We start from the raw sequence: 21,302 nt of genomic DNA, 5'->3' as shown, positions 1-21,302 counted from the left end.
TCAGATTTATCTGTCTGAAATTTGTGATCTATGCTTTTGAAATCTTCATAAAGTCAACACTAGAGACAAATGGAAAGCGTCTCATCCGATGTGTTTTACTGCTCTGGGGCATGAGAGGGTTTATGGAAGGGCCGTTGAGCCTGGCTAACACAATGATTTTTCTCGTTGGCCTGATTTTCAATTTCTCTATGTAGCTTTAGATGTGATTCTCTCTCCTATGTGAGGAGATACAGATGGGTAAAAACCAATTCACATATTTAAGAGTCCTGGTAATATCCTCCTAGAAAATCGGAGTCCACGGAGGAGATTTGTGGACAGAGCCAAAGTTTCAACTGTGTTTGCTACACACTTGCCTGTCACTCTGTTTTTAACTCCTGCAACCCCATATGATACGTGGCATTTTTGGGGTTTGATAAAGTAATAAAGAGACTTATTAAAGATGTATGTAGCACTTTTTAAAAATTATATATATATATATGAATATGTATGTGTGTATATTCTAGTACATATATATGTACTAGGATGTTGACTAGCTTGATTTTGTTCAGGTCTTGTGTAACCTTGAAATTATATTTTAAAACACACCAATATGGATATATGAATTATATTTATTTCAAATAGTCATCAATTCTTAACATGCATATTAATATTTGGGTAGAAATACTCCCAAATACCAACCTTTCTGGTAAAATAATAAGACATGATGCATATGATAGGCTCTTTTTGTAGCTTATAGGATTTGAAAGGAGCAATGTTTATTTTATACACCATGGATAGAACATCTTGTATTTCTGCATATGCTGGGAGAGGTTTTCATTTTTTTTCCCTCTGAAGGAGCTAGAATCTCAGGACTAGAAGATTATGCATCAGTCAAGGGCACAAGCATGTAACCAGAGGAAACAGTGATTCTATTTTTTCACACGGGGAAAACATACAACCTGTTCTATATAAGTCACGGCTTCTGGACTTGCAGGTCAGAGCGATTCAGCGAAAGCCCAGGCTTTCCCATCTTTTAGCAAACAGAATAGCCAACAGCATTGTTTCAGGGTAAGTCTTATTTAATGTTTCCCTAATTAGAATCAATAGAACCCAATTTTCATTCTTGGGCCTTTGTAGTACACAAACAGCCAGCCAGGGGCGCAGAAATCTCCAGCCACCTTTCTGCAAAGCCCATGGCATCCCCTGATGCCTATCTGACAGGATCTGAAAATTAAGTTTTATAAATGTTTGTTACAAAAACACACTAATTGAATGGACTAAGGAAAATTAACACAACGGCCTTTAGATAATGAGCAACGATTCATTAGGAGCCCTCTTTTATCTCAGTCAAATGGAGCACCCTGCAATTGCTGTAATCTTCTTAGAGGCACTTGACAAGCCACTTCCCAATTCTTCAGGTTTACCCAGAAAACGATAGATGTCCCTGTACTGTGTTGATTGACAAAGGATCTGGTGCCCATTTTTTTTTCTGTTCATAGAGGAAATTATCAATGGTTTAGGTCAATGTGTGCTTAAAGAAAATGAGAAGTGGGCAATCCAGATATTATTGAACCAAGAAACACTAACCCGCTAATGAAATTAAGCATTCGTGTTTATTGCATTTTATTGTATTATCAGAAAGTTTTAAATTATAATGTGCAAAAAAAAATCTGCTTAATGCACTTCTAGGCCATATCTGCAGAATGCCAAACTGCTTCTTCACGGGCTGAGGAGCGGATGCATGCCAGATTGGACAATTGAAGGTCTAATCAACATAACGTTTTCTGGAAAGGCAAAAAGAAACTCTGCCATATGTTCACTTAGGCTTTAATTTTATGTAAAATGGGCTGCTTTTCCTTCAACGCAGTGAAAATGGCCTTTCGTTTACAGTTCAGAGTCTGCTTTATTTACTTAACAGAGTCCCAGATGCTGCTGGTGCTGATGACGATGCTGGTGCGGATGACGCACAGCACTGACCCCGCCTGGAAGTGAACTTCAGCTGGAAGTGGACCCTTTCATTTCCCTTGAAGGTAGATCAAAACAGCCTGATTTTCTCTCGAACTGCTGGAGAAGCAAGAGCAACTGCTGTCTGCCCTGACAAAGACAGCTACATGCTCCATGTGAGCATTCTTGCCGCTGGAACACCTCGTCGAGCCGCCTCCAAACGCCAGGCGTAAACGTGGAGATTGCTAGCTGGGCGGCAGTGTAGCTGGCTATTAACTGATTTCTCGGAAAATGGGATACAGCTATCGCCACCATCTACACTCCAGCCCCTTTTAGTTAACGACGAAGAGAATGGGGTTTGCATGTTAGCTATGCACCAGCCATCCTTTCAAATTGCAGCCTGGTATCATAAAATCATGGGCTCTTTAAAAACAATTTATAATGCCCATAAGGGCACCTGGGATGGAACCACCAACCGCTGCTCATTATTAGTAGGCCCCACTCTTGTTTTAATCTATTGCTAGCTACTGTGTTAACCTTATAGAGCTCCAAATTAATGAGGCCCCTAATGTATTTTCATTGGGAGGTTGAGCAGCCAATCTCGTTTAGTTAGGGGAAAACTACGAAAGTCACTTTCTTGTGAAATCCGAAACTAACAGCTCCAGTGAACTAATGGTCGCAGTATGACCCATTTTATGTACCTCTGAAGAGAAAGACAACCACTCCATGTACAATCCACACTGGGTAAGCTGTGCATTGATATGCTCACCCTTCTACACAGTGACTAGGCACAAACAGGGGGAGTAGAGAGTTACCATAGATATCTTTAAAAGAAATGATAAAGTTCATCAGTTGGGTTGACATCGCTCTTTATTGACAAGCCCTGAAAATAGAGTTCGTGTTCTCCGATCAAGAGGCGTCTCCTTGGAGTCAGTAGAGATGGGCATGCCAACATGAGCAGACACAGTGCCAACTGGGAGGATCCTGGGCCTGGGAAGCCAGACACATCTGTTGTACTTACATGGCTTTTTGGCTGGCTGCACCAGCTGAGGGTTCAGGTACGGGCTGTTCTCAGCATCTATTCTGCGCTTGTACTTCTGTCGGCCCCCACGTACTCTGTCGAGACGTACCCCTGTGGACAGAGACAGGCATTGGCTTACTGCTTAGGTAGGCACCTCACAATGGTCAAACACAACAACGGCATCTCCCGGGAGTGCTAAGGAGACAGATAGTGTAGCCGAGAGTGGACCAGTGTTAAAGAAGGCTAAAGAACTGGAAGCTAAACAGGATTGTCAGTGTGCAGAAACTATGGCTACCCATGGTTAGAAAACATAAAAGGCCTTTATTTCCTACAGAGCCATCAAAGTCGCCATTTGTACATCAGGGCAAAGACACACTTCCATATAAATTAATTCAAAGACGTCTCTCTGTTGTAGTGCAGTACTTTCTCAAGGTAGACATCGCCAGTCTGTACCCTCATTTCCATCACTCCTAAAAGCCCCATGTGTGGGACCCAGTCAACAGAAAGATGTAGAAAGATCTAAGTGACTCTCCTCTGCTTCACCTGTGGAACTGAATGTAATAAAAAGACCACCAACGGGCTTGGGGAAGGCGGGACTGGTGCAAGCGGAAACTTCTGCATTAAAATGCCGATGGATTTCCTAAAGAGAATGTTATTTATCAGTTGATACATTATGAAGAGAACAAAGAGTGTGCAGGGCGGTACAAATAGGATAGACAGGAGTTTCTGTAGAGGGAATTCAGAAGGTAAGAATGTCAGGCCTACCACGCAACTGTCTGTCTTCCTACCCTGTCTACGTAACTGCAGTTTTCAAAGCACTCCAATTCCACAGAATTCTATCTTCATTCTTCTAGTTGCTCGATCCTTTCTTTGCGACTGTTATCAATATTCTCTGACATTTGGCACTTTCCCCTTCCTTCCCCACTTAGTTAAGCTTTATCTTCTCTCATCATTTTGTCTCTAAGATTTTTCCAGGTTATGTGAAGTGGTCTCATTTGAATACATCTGGGATGCACGGGAGGGACTAGTTATAGCCTTGATATCTATCAGCTAACTTCAACCAGGGGGGAGAGGGGGGGGGGGAGGGAGGGAGGGAGAGAGAGAGAGAGAGAGAGACAGACAGACAGACAGACAGAGAGCATGACATGCAAAAAGAAGTAAAACAGAGAGAACACTTTAGTCTCTTCTAAGATTGTTAGAACAAAAAAGCCCACAGAATGGACTTGGATCCATGGGCCCCTGAATAGTCTATCAGTGCTTAATAGAGAATTCATATTTCCAATATAGTTGCACACCTAGCTGAGGAATTTCTTTTGAAGTTTCTATGTACTTGCTGTGTAAGGACGTAAGTGCTTGTGTGTACATGTGGAGGTCAGAGGACCACTTGTAGGAGTTGCTTCTCTCCGTCCACTATGTGGATCCTGGGGCTGGATCCCAGGGTGTCTGGCTTGGGAGCAAATGATTTTGTTACCTGTGCTCTCAGGAGCCCAAAGCTGGTCCGTGTCTGAAAATGAAGTCTGTCTAGTGAGAAGCATTTAAAGATGGTATGAAGGTGGCTCAGCCCTAACATGCATATCGCTCACGCTTCAGTTTGACTCCTAGATGCAAGGGAAAAGCTGAGTGACAGTTCCACACCTGTGACCCCAGCACTAGGAGGCAGGGCTGAGTGTGACAGTTATACACTGTGACCCCAGCACTAGGAGGGAGAGCTGAGTGTGACAGTTACACACCTGTGACCCCAGCACTAGGAGGCAGAGCTGAGTGTGACAGTTACACACCTGTGACCCCAGCACTAGGAGGCAGAGCTGAGTGTGACAGTTCCACACCTGTGACCCCAGCACTAGGAGGGAGAGCTGAGTGTGACAGTTCCACACCTGTGACCCCAGCACTAGGAGGGAGAGCTGAGTGTGACAGTTCCACACCTGTGACCCCAGCACTAGGAGGCAGAGCTGAGTGTGACAGTTACACACCTGTGACCCCAGCACTAGGAGGGAGAGCTGAGTGTGACAGTTCCACACCTGTGACCCCAGCACTAGGAGGCAGAGCTGAGTGTGACAGTTCCACACCTGTGACCCCAGCACTAGGAGGGAGAGCTGAGTGTGACAGTTCCACACCTGTGACCCCAGCACTAGGAGGGAGAGCTGAGTGTGACAGTTCCACACCTGTGACCCCAGCACTAGGAGGGAGAGCTGAGTGTGACAGTTACACACCTGTGACCCCAGCACTAGGAGGGAGAGCTGAGTGTGACAGTTACACACCTGTGACCCCAGCACTAGGAGGGAGAGCTGAGTGTGACAGTTACACACCTGTGACCCCAGCACTAGGAGGCAGAGCTGAGTGTGACAGTTACACACCTGTGACCCCAGCACTAGGAGGGAGAGCTGAGTGTGACAGTTACACACCTGTGACCCCAGCACTAGGAGGGAGAGCTGAGTGTGACAGTTCCACACCTGTGACCCCAGCACTAGGAGGGAGAGCTGAGTGTGACAGTTCCACACCTGTGACCCCAGCACTAGGAGGGAGAGCTGAGTGTGACAGTTACACACCTGTGACCCCAGCACTAGGAGGGAGAGCTGAGTGTGACAGTTACACACCTGTGACCCCAGCACTAGGAGGCAGAGCTGAGTGTGACAGTTCCACACCTGTGACCCCAGCACTAGGAGGCAGGGCTGAGTGTGACAGTTACACACCTGTGACCCCAGCACTAGGAGGGAGAGCTGAGTGTGACAGTTACACACCTGTGACCCCAGCACTAGGAGGCAGGGCTGAGTGTGACAGTTACACACCTGTGACCCCAGCACTAGGAGGGAGAGCTGAGTGTGACAGTTACACACCTGTGACCCCAGCACTAGGAGGCAGAGCTGAGTGTGACAGTTACACACCTGTGACCCCAGCACTAGGAGGGAGAGCTGAGTGTGACAGTTACACACCTGTGACCCCAGCACTAGGAGGGAGAGCTGAGTGTGACAGTTCCACACCTGTGACCCCAGCACTAGGAGGGAGAGCTGAGTGTGACAGTTCCACACCTGTGACCCCAGCACTAGGAGGGAGAGCTGAGTGTGACAGTTCCACACCTGTGACCCCAGCACTAGGAGGCAGAGCTGAGTGTGACAGTTCCACACCTGTGACCCCAGCACTAGGAGGGAGAGCTGAGTGTGACAGTTACACACCTGTGACCCCAGCACTAGGAGGGAGAGCTGAGTGTGACAGTTACACACCTGTGACCCCAGCACTAGGAGGCAGAGCTGAGTGTGACAGTTCCACACCTGTGACCCCAGCACTAGGAGGCAGGGCTGAGTGTGACAGTTACACACCTGTGACCCCAGCACTAGGAGGGAGAGCTGAGTGTGACAGTTACACACCTGTGACCCCAGCACTAGGAGGCAGGGCTGAGTGTGACAGTTACACACCTGTGACCCCAGCACTAGGAGGGAGAGCTGAGTGTGACAGTTACACACCTGTGACCCCAGCACTAGGAGGCAGGGCTGAGTGTGACAGTTACACACCTGTGACCCCAGCACTAGGAGGGAGAGCTGAGTGTGACAGTTACACACCTGTGACCCCAGCACTAGGAGGGAGAGCTGAGTGTGACAGTTACACACCTGTGACCCCAGCACTAGGAGGCAGGGCTGAGTGTGACAGTTATACACCTGTGACCCCAGCACTAGGAGGGAGAGCTGAGTGTGACAGTTACACACCTGTGACCCCAGCACTAGGAGGGAGAGCTGAGTGTGACAGTTACACACCTGTGACCCCAGCACTAGGAGGCAGAGCTGAGTGTGACAGTTACACACCTGTGACCCCAGCACTAGGAGGGAGAGCTGAGTGTGACAGTTACACACCTGTGACCCCAGCACTAGGAGGCAGAGCTGAGTGTGACGGTTACACACCTGTGACCCCAGCACTAGGAGGCAGAGCTGAGTGTGACAGTTATACACCTGTGACCCCAGCACTAGGAGGGAGAGCTGAGTGTGACAGTTACACACCTGTGACCCCAGTGCTCGGAGGGAGAGCTGAGTGTGACAGTTATACACCTGTGACCCCAGTGCTCGGAGGGAGAGCTGAGTGTGACAGTTACACACCTGTGACCCCAGCACTAGGAGGCAGGGCTGAGTGTGACAGTTACACACCTGTGACCCCAGCACTAGGAGGGAGAGCTGAGTGTGACAGTTACACACCTGTGACCCCAGCACTAGGAGCCAGGGCTGAGTGTGACAGTTACACACCTGTGACCCCAGCACTAGGAGGCAGAGCTGAGTGTGACAGTTACACACCTGTGACCCCAGCACTAGGAGGGAGAGCTGAGTGTGACAGTTCCACACCTGTGACCCCAGCACTAGGAGGGAGAGCTGAGTGTGACAGTTACACACCTGTGACCCCAGCACTAGGAGCCAGGGCTGAGTGTGACAGTTACACACCTGTGACCCCAGCACTAGGAGGCAGAGCTGAGTGTGACAGTTACACACCTGTGACCCCAGCACTAGGAGCCAGGGCTGAGTGTGACAGTTACACACCTGTGACCCCAGCACTAGGAGGCAGAGCTGAGTGTGACAGTTATACACCTGTGACCCCAGCACTAGGAGGCAGAGCTGAGTGTGACAGTTCCACACCTGTGACCCCAGCACTAGGAGGGAGAGCTGAGTGTGACAGTTATACACCTGTGACCCCAGCACTAGGAGGCAGAGCTGAGTGTGACAGTTATACACCTGTGACCCCAGCACTAGGAGGGAGAGCTGAGTGTGACAGTTACACACCTGTGACCCCAGTGCTCGGAGGCAGAACCTGGAGGATCCTGGGGCGCAGTGGCCAGCCATCCTAACCAAGTCAGGGAGCTCCAGGTTCAATAAGAAACCTTGGTTCCAAAACGAATGTACAAAGTGCTTGAGGAAAGACATTGGACATTGACTCCCGGCCTCCACATGCACATTCACAAATGTGCACGCCATACACAGGAAAGTATACACACATATACACCACACACGAGCTCTCAGATTTCAGCGCTATGGCCAGGTGCGTAGGTGGACACGGGTGGCTGGTATGTACATGTACACGGGGGTCATTCTTAGCCAAATTGGCTGTATCTGTGGAGAAAGTGTGGTCCTGAAAAAATGTTTATTGATCACACACACCACACACACACACACTCGTCAGTAGTTTCCTGTGACGTCATATCTTATATTTGCAGACACACTTTCTGAGCAGTGTGTGATAACCACCATCACTAGGCATCTCCCGTTCAGCTTTGGAAACTGACTTTCTGTCCACGCTCCACATGACTCCCATCTCCATCCCTTCCCATCTTGGGAGGTTAGCAGCTTTCCCCCATCTGCCTGCACATCCGTCCTGCCTGAGCTGTCTATCCACCACACCCACACATCTACCCAGTTCCTAAACGGCCCAGACCTTTCCACATACCCCAGGATTTCACTTTTAATTCTCTGAAGTGAAAATCAATTGGACAAAGAATTCTTTTATGACTTGTGAGTTTTATTTATATGGCACTGGGGGGAAAGACGAGATATTGATACCCATAAAGCATGAGATTAATAATCCTATAGTAAAACCTGACAGAGACTCAATATGCAGAGCAGTGTTCCTGCCAAGTTTGGATAACAATTAATGGCAAAATTTTCTGAAGTCAATATGTTTTAAAAGATCATAATAATGTATTCATGTGTGAATTCATTCCCAGTCACAAGCGGCCAAATATTAAAATTTTCAAGTATTTCAAACAAAGTAAAATATATCTACTACTGCTTTTCAACTTTGCTTCCAAACCTGGGGAAATCTGCCTTTTATGCACCCCTGGAGGGACAGCGGCTGTCATCCTGGTGATTGTCTGTAGCTCCCTGCTCTCACAGGGAAGTTTAAAGGACAATCCAGCTAACAATAGCTCCAAATGTCTCTGCGCAGCACCATTCAGCAACTGATTTCTTTACACCAGAGCAAAACTCTGACCAAGAAGAGCCAGCCCCTTCTCACCTGGATCATCATACAAACATACTTAGAAGCAGCAGTGTAAGGGCTAACCCAAACCCGAAGCGCTCTCTGAATAGGTGAGAACAGCTTCTTTGCCTTAGATTATTGACAACTGATCGGCTCATTCATCTGACTAAAAAATCTCAGAACTAAAATTTTTGGTTTTGTTTCTTTTGAGACATAATGTCACTTCATATTCCAGACTGGGAAACAAAGCAAGTCCCAATCTCAACAAAAATGAACAGGCAGTAACTAAATAACTAATTAAATAAATATGTTTTCCTTTAGTTCAGTTATAATTTGTCCAATATGAAGCACAGAAACAATAATTACAACTTAAAGTTTCAAACCATTTTCACAAAAATAAACAAAATATTTCTAATCAGTATTTGGGAGTGCTAGGTTAGTTAGAATCAAATGTCGGTGGATTCAAAATTTTCCATCAAAAATAAATATGCTGTTTTTTTATACTCTTATAGTTTTAAATAAGCAATTTTTCCTTAGACTTTACTTGTAGCATACTTTTGAAGAAATTAACACATGAGGGTTTCTTTGCTCCTATAAAAATAATGAGCCCATGAAATCGCATGTGTGACAGAATTCTGAAGTTAATTAGGGTGACTTGATTGTCCACTCAAGCAGAGACCACCATTATCCTTTTTTTCAAAAAATAAATAAATGAATAAAAGATTTTACTAGTTGGCATTTCCTACCTACCCAAACATTTCCCAAGGCTTCTTCGGTTACTGTGTATGCCTGAAGGCCACGGGGGAGCCACAAATTGCACACACTGTCCAAATTTACAAAATGGAAAGAACCGGAGTAGGGCAAGGAGGAAAAAATGCTCTGAAGAGAACAAATGCTAAACAAAGCAGAGGGTCAGACCAAGGTCGCCTGGGTGGGCGCATGCTAAGCCAGCATGTTGTGTGCAAGTGGAAATTTTCTTGATATTATATGGTCAAAGTCAAAGGCAGCTCTCACTATTTTAACAGTGTGAAGTCAGATGGATTTCATATATATTCTTTCCCTTCAGGGAGTTATTAAGAGTACCCTCACCTACTTTCCTAATTTAAAATTAAGACATTTGTTATATTGTTCCAAAGTAAAAGTTTACTAAAAGACATTAAGGGTAAGACCCCAGCACACTTAAGAACGAAACAAATGATCATGCTCAGTACAAAAAATTTTGAAATGATCATTCAAGAATATTAAACAACCAGTTGTGCTTGGTAAGAATGTTAACTAACACTGACTACAGTGGAGGCGGGGAGGACTGTGAGAACTTACAAAGCTGTGCCCCACTTTACTGTCTGGTACCCTGTTACTGGTACTGGCTCTCCCCTGTACTGTCTGGTACCCTGGCACTGGCACTGGCTCTCCCCTGTACTGTCTGGTACCCTGGTACTGGCACTGGCTCTCTCCTGTACTGTCTGGTACCCTGGTACTGGCACTGATTCTTTCCTGTACTGTCTGGTACCCTGTTACTGGTACTGGCTCTCGCCTGTACTGTCTGGTACACTGTTACTGGCACTGACCCACCTGTACTTTCTGGTACCCTGGTACTGGCACTGACCCACCTGTACTTTCTGGTACCCTGGTACTGTGTTCTCTATCTGCTGCCTAGCAGCCCCTCTCTCCTTTCCTGTAGGAGGAGAGCACATGACCGTACCCAGAATCCATCTGCTGGTGACTGCTGAGGGAAGGGTCTATGCAGAGCATAGAGGAAATTCTCCTACAGGAGCTGCAGCAAGAGGCTGGATGGATTAGCAGAGGCTAGCCCAGTACTGGAAAATTTCATGGCGGCTTCTATTGGGATTCTCCTTGGGGACAAAATCTGGGCAGCCGTGCATGCTTACAGGGTTCACAGCAAGGGGATGAGTACAAATTATTTGTATGCGCACAAGGATGCTCTCGGGAAAACCATATTAACTGCCTGCAGACCATCTAAGATGCTGTGACAAACCAGCCCTGGATGGTTTCTGTAACTATCATCATCCTCTCAAAGCCAACATCAATCTTGTTAAATAAGACTTTGAGATTGAGCCCCATTCTTCCTGTTTTAACAGAAAGCCTTCGGGTGCCTACTCTCAACAAGCGCCGTCCACAATGTAACTCAATGAGCCAGTCCCAGCCTGATGTGTCATGTAGAGAATGAAAGCCAGGGCACTCCCGAGCCTCTACCAGTTCCCAAGAGCTCGTTATGTGCTAAACACTGGGGGGGGGGGGATTGAATTCTATATGTATTAGCGCACATATCCTCAAAGTAACCCACGAGGCAGTGCAAATCTTGTTCCAATTTATAGGTGGGAAAACCGTGATGCGTGAGCGTCGGGTTCAGGTGTGAGCACTGGGGAGAATGCCTAGACCAGGAGATTAAAGGCACAGTTGCTGGGGGAAATGACAGCTGTACCCTGAGCTGGCACAGGTGAGAGGCAGAGCAGCGCTGGAAGAAGGGACAGGACTGCTTCCCTCAGTCCCCGTCCTGGTCACTCACGAGATGTTTCAGCTCACCACTGTGAACCAACCCAGGGATGTCTTTTTTAAGAGGAAATTTAAATGGATGACTATCATGGAAAGCTGGCCCTGGGAACCACACAGCCTTCTAGGTGCACCCAACATACACACGTGGGTTAATGCACACGGGACACCCCCCCAACAAAAGCCCCTCGATTACCAGATCCCCGAGGTGCAACCCACAGTTCTTGGCTGGCTCTAGGGCTCTGGCACCAAACTTGTAACCGAGATTGAGGCCCAGCCATAAAGGGCATGAATTTGAAATCCCTATCCACAAAACATTTAGCAAGGACAGTGTTTTCTTCGCCGAGACAAAGTTGCTTGTATGCGACATGCAGGCCGGAGCTGTGACACACACAAGTACAAATTAGGTCATGGGCAACAGGTGACATGTTCTAATTGAAATCCTTCTGTCTGCAACTCTGACAAAAGGTGAAAGGGAATAAATGAGTCTGGCAAGGCAGCCTGAGCCTCACAATACCCAATATCTCATTACTTTTAAACAGCTATCTATAAACTAATGCTGACAAGCTTTGAACCTTTTATTTCGGCTCAGGCAGAGGTTTCTGTGAAGGGGGAGAAAAAAATAAAAGACAAGGAGAGAAAGGGGCATCGAGAACACGGCATTAAACATGCAGCACCTACCATTATCACCTCCCCGGTGTAATTAGAACCCGCCTGTTCCAAAGGCACTATTTCTTCCTCGCCTCTGTCAGGGGCGTGCACGCTTGGCCTGCACTTGCTAAACATAGGGGCTGTCTTCAAAGAAGAAAAGAAAATCTTCCTTTGACTTCTGTGGGCTTTTTTCCCCTGGTGTGTATGTGTAATTTGTGGCGTGTGCACATATATGGCGGAGGTGCCTGTGCTTGGAGGCGGGCGAACATTCCAGAGTCCTCCATCAGTCTCTACCTTTTCCCTTGATCCTGACTCTTCCCCTAGAACTGAAGCTTGGCTGGTGAGCATCAGCCTTTATGTCCCTTTCCTCGCTGCCAAAAGCAGCACCCTTGTCACAGGTGAACTCACGAGTGGCCGTGCCGTGTCTTTCTTTTCCCAACACGCTCTTATTATGTTGCTTGGGCTAGTCTGAAACTCACTGCGTAGAAGAAGCTGGCCTCAGATTCACAGTGATGCTCCTGCCTGGACCTCCAGAGTGATGGGATTGGAAGCGTGAACCCACAGGCCCAGCCATACCTGGCGTTTTATTGGGCACTGGAAATCTGAAGTCGGGTCCTCATGACTGCAAGACAATTTTTCTTACACACTAAGCTACTTCCCCAAATATCCTTTCCTTGTTATCTTAAAAATTTCATATTCCTGCAGTGTATGTAGCCTATCAAACTATATTTTGCCTTATTTTAAGATGATAGCCCTGTGTACTTTTAGAAATTGCCATTTCTTGCCAATAAAGTGACAAGGCAATGGGCACATATATTAAATAGGGAGGGTCCCTCAAAACCAGTGGTTCCACGGATCCTCAGTAGGAGTGATGCTGGCAGGAGTCTGTTTCCACACAACAGCAGTGCTCCTCGTGGGGCAGAGATCCCATGAGCTACCCTGCAGGACGGGGAGCCATGCCCATGTGTGGAATCAATACAGGGACTCAGCCACACTGCTTTGTACGTGGCTGAGCTGGGGGCTCTGACAATTCCACCTCACTGGATGGAGCGACTATGATTAGGATCGAACAGCGGAACATGGATGCGGACTTCAAAGCGTCTACACAGAGGTTTGCTTTGCAGTTTTTGGTTTTTAGAAACACGTGACAGAGAATGTTGGCAACAGTCCAGAGGTCACTGGGTTTGACAAAGTAGATAGGACCCTAGCAACAAGGACAATCCAGCTAAGACTTATGAAACTTGAAGATAAACTTACAGAAATTCTCAGAAGAAAAATTTCAGTCCTCAAAAGCATGTGATTTGCCAAAGACACTCAAGTGACATTAGCAAGACACAGGCAGAAACCCAAGAGCCGGTTACAGACAACGAAGAGAGGCACAATGCCTAAAGATATTTCTCTGGCGAACATCATAATCTGGCAAGGTAAAATCTGAAACCAAGCAAATGTGGAAGCTGAGGGTGTAGTTCACCTGGTCAGTGCTTGCTGCTGTTCATAAAGTCCCAGATTTAACTCCCCACACCAGATAAACCAGGAAGGGTGAAGCTGATCTTTAATACCAGCACTGTGGGGAGGCAGACAAGAGGACCAGAAGTTCAGAATCAGCATAGAGTAAGGGCAAGGCTAGCTTGGTCTATATTGGTCCCTGTTAGTCAGATGGATAGATAGATAGATAGATAGGTAGATAGATAGATAGATAGATAGATAGATAGATAGATAGATAGATAGATAGATAGATGGTCTTAATAAAAAAGGGTTTCAAATTCAATATTAATTAGCATGAAATGTTAGAGATAAGTGATAGAGTTAGATATAAGTAAATCTACACAATAAAATTAAATCTCCTGTAAAAGATACTATCCACACCAGGGAAACTCATATTCTTGAAGGTAAGTATTGAGGTTGGGCACAGTGGCACAGGCCTGAGTTCTCAGCATTTGGGAGGTTAAGGCAGGAAAATGTCAAATTCGAACCAAACCTGAGTTTATCCGACAAGACCCAAGGAACAGAAAAAGAGAGGGAAGAGGAGAAGGGAAAGAGAGAGGAGAGGGCAAGGAAGGGGGAAAAAGATAGGCAGTGAGGAAAGAAGAGAGGGAGGGAAGAAGGAAGGGGAAATTGTATTCAAATGCTTCTACAGGAATTTAGAAGTACCTTGTATTTAAAGTAGAGTATTTGGACTGGTATAGAAAATACATGTTGCGTGCACAGAGGCTAAACTCCCGAGATCCAGGAGGAGTCCATTGCATCAAGCAGGAAACTTCTGGACAGATGTTCTTTGGGTACTTGTGGCAGGGGACTTTTGTTCAAAGGACCCACAATGTGGGGTTCTAGCAAGAGCCAAGAACAGAGCAAAGGCAATTGTCTGGTCCTGAGGCAGCTCAAGGCCAGATGTGAGTCAAAACCCCAGCTGTCACTGTTGTATGTAGAGAGGCAGAATTTCTATGAAAACCTCTGCTGTTTTCCAAACCAGTTTTCTTCGTCTATCCTGTTGATCAACTGTGTCCGTCTGTGTATCTGAAACACAGCCCGGCCCCCAAACAGACTTTAACACACTCTGCTGTATGCATATTCAGCTGAATCCCACACACTGCTTGAAACTGGATCAAAGGCTCAAAAATACAGCCGAATGAGTTTTGCTGTATGCTTTAACTGCATATTAACAGCAGTGATTTTGCCATGTTGGTCACATACTTATGAAGGAAGACTCAAAAATACTAAAAAGTATCATTTATTAATCAAGTGTTTTTATCTGTGTGGTTGATTTATTTTCTATTTCTCCAGCTAGAATGTACATGCAAAATATATGAATCTCTCTGCAATACCTTCTGCCTTTCTGTCTTGTTGTTTTTCCTAGTGTGCTGGTTATTACTCTTTAAAAGATAGGAAAACATGAAGGTCACAAACAAAGTGAAATACAAAGGAAGGGGGGAAAGAGTTGGCTGCAAGGTAGAATCAAACACTTCACTATTTCAACATTCTTCCCAGACACTGTAAGAGGAACCAGCGGTTGATCTGCTCAGGGGATCTCAGTCAGATCTTCACATGAGAATTATATTTAGAATAATATTTAGATATTGAAAGTGAAACAGGAAAGACCATAGGTCCCCAGACTTGGAAGATTTGACAAATGAAAAAAACCATTCTCTTCCCAAGACACTTTTATTGCCTTCCTGCCTGGAAGCAGATGAATGAAGAGGACCACGTGGTAAGCTCTCCTCCAGTTCCAAAAGACTATGAATGAAATACTTGAGAAGATGGAAGTGACCCTCAGATTTGGAGTCCGACAAGCGCCTGGGCAGCTGAAGACATAACATACTTCGTGTCCTCAATCAGGGAAGATTGGAGCCAAATGGCCAGTGTTAGTGGAGCCGACAGCAGAAGGCTTGCTGGCATGGGTCTGAGTGCCTCTCACGCTGACCTTGGCCAAATGCTTTTCCCTTTGTTCTCACCGATAATAGAGCAAATAAAATACCCGTTTGAAAAATGCTTGCAGCTTATTGCTGCATTAGGAAAAGATCAATGTCCGCTGCCCATAGAGGGGGAAGCTGAAACTAGGAGATTACAGACAGCCTCGGGTTCGCTACCACATCTGGGGGAAGCTAAGCAGAAGACATACGGGCTGGGTTCAGCTGAGCAGAAGAGGATCACATAGTGGGAATTCTGAAAGCCACAGGAGGACTGGAGGGAGCTCTGTCACTGAACTAAACAGCACCTAAACTGCAGAATGAAAAAGATGCATGAAATATGACATGTTCCATTAAATGCAACACAAAGATAAAGGCTGCATTTCAGCGTGTACGGCTGCCCAGAAATTCCAATGTGTTTGCGGAGATGTAAACATATCCCAAATGTCCATGGGGCATGTTCCAAGATCCTTGGTGAACAGTGACAGTCCAGACAGCACTGAACTCTACACACACACACACACACACACACACACATCTGTGGCCCTTTCCATTTTTTCTGAGTTCTGATTACATACTTTGCCTCTAATTTTTGGTGTAAGGTGAGAGAAATTCAAGCACAATTTTCATGACAGTATGGATCAAGATTCCTTCTTAGCATACACCGTGCTCACCTCAGCAGGCTCTACCATTGCTTAAATCATGGCAGAAGCACATGGGCTCTCTGCAGCAGAGCCATGCGGTAGGCATCATGTTATTAAGAAAAGTAAGGGGACCCGCGCACAAGTGTTCTCTAACTGTGGCTCCCAGATGAGGCCTCAGCTGCCAGGTGACTGGCAGCTTGGGGGTACAGACGCCACAGACATGCTGGGGAAGGGAAATTCCACACGTGGGGCAGAGGAAACAAGGCAGCCTGAGATTCTGTTGTGCTCGTCTGAAGGAACGATAGTTGAAAACGTCACAGTTCTTTATTTCCAGAATTTTTCATTTGCTATTTTTAGACTGCAGTGGAATCTTCAGGGTATGAGGAAAGCTGTATACTCAGAGATAAACAAACACACATGGTGAAGGCAACTGCTGTATAACACAGGTACGCAGATAGAGATTATGTAAGAACAAACATTTTCAATCAATACATTATTTATTTTTATTCTGTCCTAATAATTACATGACGTGATCAAGTACAGCTAAGAACAATTCATTTGTAAAGTATCTTCCTTGAAAGACAAATATATATGTGTGTGTGTGTGTGTGTATATATATATATATATATATATATATATATATATATATATATATATATTTACAGAATATATAGGTAAACATGTGTATATTCTGCTTCTTTACATAACGCCATCAGTGGGTTCCTGCACTTCTAGCTAATGATGGAGTGCTTGGCCTGCCAGGTTGCTGGTTATAACTTTTGATGTCCATGGAGTTAGAAGAAGCCAACTGCTGGAACTTCCCTGATGGAAGCCAAGTGTGACAACTGGTTGTTTAAACTAATCACATTATACGTTGGTAGTGGTTTACAAATTATCCTTGAATTTCACTTATTCCCTCATTATGTAAAAGTGCAAATTAAATGACCCAATTGCTCAAGCTGTCCTATAGACTACAACACAAAACTCTAATTTCAAAATCTCATTTAGTAGGCGCTCAGTCCAACACTAATGGAAAGGGGTTTTCATTGGAGCTCATTTCTAACAAGGTTATAAGTTTAATAACCCAGACCCCGTCCTAGCACCTGTCAGTTAAAAGTGCTGACATGCTTTGCTTCAAACAAGCCCTCTTAAAAGAGAATCACTTGGGAAGTCCCTGCGGCCATTTGTAGAGGATAGTGACAAAGACTTCCTTAAATCCATCCATCATATTTACTCAGTATTTCCATCTCCTTCCCAGAGAACTATGCTGGACCCGCAGGTCAGGCCTTGGTGCCCTGGCAGTCTATTGTCACTAGGCTCTACAAAGTGATCAATGGGAGTTAGTTAGTGGAGAGTGCTTCCTTTGCTAGCTCTTCTTGTACTACAGGAAGAGAACTTTTAGATTCAGAACAGCAGAACCAAGCTGTGAACTTTTCAGACAGTCACATGAAGAAGTATGAACTGGATATTAGGGGCTGGAGAGATGGAGGGTGGTAAAGAGCATGGGATCCATGTTTAGTTCACAGCACCCATATGGCTGTTCATAACCATCGGTAACTCTAGCTCCAGCAGGTCTGATGCCCTCTGCTGTTTGAAGGAACTGCACACACACACACACACACACACACACACACACACACTGCACATTCATGCATAGACGCAAGCACTCATATGTACAAAATAAAATACTATTTAAAGAATTAGAATTTAGGAATCAAAGGCGCTTCCTTTGGGTTAGGGAACCATTGGGTACAAAGGGGCAGAAGGTGTTTCTAGAAAAACTCTGAAGGATGTGACATGGACAGGAAATGTAAGGATCAGAGACAGCGGGGGGGGGGTGTTGAACGTTCAAAATTTGAATGTTCTTTTTATGAGAAGTAAAACATTGAAAGTAGGTGGGAAAACTCATGCTCCTACTATTTTCAAGTACATTAAGGTGCATTATAAAAATATTTCCTTATGCATGAATAACACATCATATAATTAATATGTCTTCTTACAAAGCATAAGACACACTGGATATTTGGACAGTTCCTATACCCAGATAGCATCATAACAAGTACAGAAAGATTAGTTGGTCCATGTGCATGTGTGTGTGCGCCTGTGTGTGTATGTGTGTGTGTATGTGTGAAGAGTGAGTGTGTGTATGTATGTGCATGGCATATGGATGCAAGTGTGTGTGTGTGTGTTAATTAGCAAAAGACAGGAGACAAATGTGAATCCCTACTGAGAGAAACAGTTACCCCACAGCTTCTATTGATCAAGCAACATGGGCTTCTCCAACAGAGATACTGGATTCTCCTCAAAAACAGTTTGCAGAAATTTACTTTTTTTAAGACTCTCAACTTTAATGCCACAAAGAGAACTACAAGGGATGCCCCCACCCCACCCTGGAAGTTGTAACCATGTCCCAATCCATCACAAAGGTCACTGCTGGGCAATGTGAGGCCTCTGCTCCATCCTCAGGGCCTCCATGGCTGGCCTCTCAGCACTGGGAATCCCTGTTGGCCTTGGAAATGAAAGACCGTGAAATTGAACCCACAGAAGCACAAAGCAGATCAAGAGAGGACAGCATGGGCCCAGCAGAGTTAAGACTGGAAAAAGCAGAACACGTCTCTTTTTTTCAAAAGTTTGAGATGACCCCATGTCTCGGTTTATTCATGCATTGAAGCTTGTCCTAAAGTGGACAGCAAAGCTGAGAGCTTGCATGTTTGGGGATGCAGTTGGCATAAAATTTGCTCTCACCTGCATTCATTTCTTCCCCCATTTTCTAATTAATAATTATATATAAATATAATAGTACTATATGAGGAGTCAAATTAGCTCTTTCTAAAAAGGTTTTGCATAAACTTACATACTTTCGGGGGAAAATAAAACTCTGTTCTTGTTATTTAGATTATTCCAGATTTTAAATAACTCACAAGAAACAATTTTAATTTATTTGATATTCTTTAACCCCTCTGTGTGTGTGATATACACATAGGCACTTGTGTGTGCACCTTGCTTATTGCTGTGTGTGCATCTGTGTGAGCAAGTGTGAGAGAGGAGAGGCCAGTGTCAATCAGTGAATGAAGCGCTCACTGATTGGCTGGACGGCCTGCCACACCTCCGCCTGTGAGCTCCATCTATGTGCCCATGAACCGCATTTCTCTAGCACTGAAGTAACTTATACACACCAGCCCATCAAGAGCAGCCTTTATGTGGGTTCAGGGGACAGAAAGTCAGGATCCTACTCTTGAAAAGTAAGTACTGTTCTCTGAGCCATCTGCCCAGCCTAAGCCTTTAAAAGACTTCACGTCATGTCTTGGTTAACTGATGCAGGTGGGTGGTGGGCATCCCACTGTGGACTTGGTATATCCCTAGGATGTGGTCCAGGCACATGAAAGAAAGCTCACTTAGCCTGAGGGAGTGAGCTGGCAGACAGCACTCCTCCACGGTTTCTGCCTCAAATTCTTGCTTGAGTTCTTGCTTTGACTTCCCTGGGAAGGAACCTGCAACCTGCCCATCACTCCCCTAAACTGCTTTTGTTCTTGGTCATATCAAGAGAAAGGAAGTTAGAACCCACCCGCTCCGTTATTTGTAGTACTGCAGATGGGAAAAATTGAGTTGGGCTTTGTAACTCCCCATGTATTTGACTGTCAGAATTACCTTCTTTTGAGGGTGGAACTGAAGGATATCACGTGTACTGGAGTAATATTAGCATCTTCAGTTGCTTGCATACTATTAAATGCCCAGATATCATGGTACCAAACAATCTGGTAAAAAAAAAGTCTTTGCAAATCATAATGAAGATAAAAGTTATTGAAATCATTTCAATCATTCATTCAAAGAAAATAAGATTGTTCATTTATCAATGTGTGTGACCCTAAAATGAGAAAAATTCAAAGGGTTGCATACAATATCAATATGAGCCAGGAACAGAGATTAAAAGCATCTACAGAAAACAAACAAATGAACACTTCTTGGTATTTTTCATGCATCCCTGGTGCTTATTGTAAATTTTGGTTTTAAAATATGAAACAAGAAGAAATATAAAATGAAGAATATGGAATAAGCTTTTCAAATTTATGTTATGTTCCATTTAGCAAGCTAGCAATATACTCAAAAGCACTGCACAAAAAGTTTTAACAAAGAACTGCACTAATAAAGACTTCTCTCTAAATCTGAATTCTTTTTAACTATGTTGGAATAAGACCTTGACTGAATTGGCGTGACCTCAGTTGAGAACACACTACTACAAATAGCATGTTTAAAATCAAGGAGTCAAACACACAATGAGTAACTATATTTACTGATTAAATGGGAGAGAAAAACCTCAATCTTTGAGAAGACATATTTTCACAATGAGGATGCGATATTTATAGCTATCATTGCTACAATGAATGTTTGTGGATAGTCATGCATGAGGGTCAAAAGTCACCCCCACACTAGCAAATAGCTCCCACAAATATCAAGCCCTCAGCCCATCGTGTTCCAAGCCTAAGAAGGGAAACTCCAATACCACATATTTAAATGAAGCTTTCAGACCTAAGAAGGTATTTTCTTTACAATGACATCCAGGAGTAACAATATTCCATTTCTCATGAATAACATAGAAATATGTGCAGATGACTAACGGCTACAGTAATACTCTCTAAGAATTTAAATCCCTATGACTATTTAATTTTTTTGTATGCTATTCACCTCACCTCTGGGACTTCCTGGGTCATTATGGGCTTTCTAAGAGTTTGAAATGACATAAAACTAAAAAAAAAAAAAAAAAAAAAAAAAAACCTTTTGAGAAATTTAGACTGCTAAAGTAATGCTTGTTAAGGGTATATAACTGAATTTTTTTTAAAAACGAAAACAATAGTTGATGTTTTATTTTAAACAAAGTTTAACAGACATCCATGGAAAAAGGACAGGAGGTGTTCTTACTATTTAGGGAGCATCTATTAAGTGCAACCATATATCTATGTCAACTTCTATTTATACAAGATGATTGCCTAAGTAAGTGGGGCTTTCAACCCCCCCTCAATTAGCACCCCATCACATTAAAAAGACAATTTATCATGCTTGCAAGTTCCATATCTCCTCTCCAGCCACACCTGTGTGATGAATGAGAGTTTAATGAACAAGATCATATGCTTGGTACCTCAGTAGAAACTGAGCATTACGGTCTCACATGCATCCGCAGTAAACGGAAGAGAGAAACAACTGTAT

At 44.6% G+C, this 21,302-nt stretch overlaps 1 protein-coding gene across 10 annotated transcripts in view; it reads right to left on the bottom strand.

The window, feature by feature from the left end:
• Esrrg (estrogen related receptor gamma) overlaps positions 1 to 21,302 on the bottom strand; it is a 612,799-nt gene that overhangs the window by 65,317 nt on the left and 526,180 nt on the right. For all 10 annotated transcript variants that reach the window (XM_075989429.1, XM_075989425.1, XM_075989426.1 and 7 more), the window contains one exon: positions 2,945 to 3,055. In XM_075989429.1, coding sequence (XP_075845544.1) covers positions 2,945 to 3,055 — 111 coding nt within the window. The remainder of the gene's footprint in view (positions 1 to 2,944; positions 3,056 to 21,302) is intronic.

Source organism: Microtus pennsylvanicus, chromosome 10 (assembly GCF_037038515.1).
Source record: "Microtus pennsylvanicus isolate mMicPen1 chromosome 10, mMicPen1.hap1, whole genome shotgun sequence".
NCBI classification, from domain to species: domain Eukaryota; kingdom Metazoa; phylum Chordata; class Mammalia; order Rodentia; family Cricetidae; genus Microtus; species Microtus pennsylvanicus.
The sequence above is the reverse complement of the archived record's forward strand: the minus strand, read 5'-3'. Positions and strand labels throughout refer to the sequence as shown.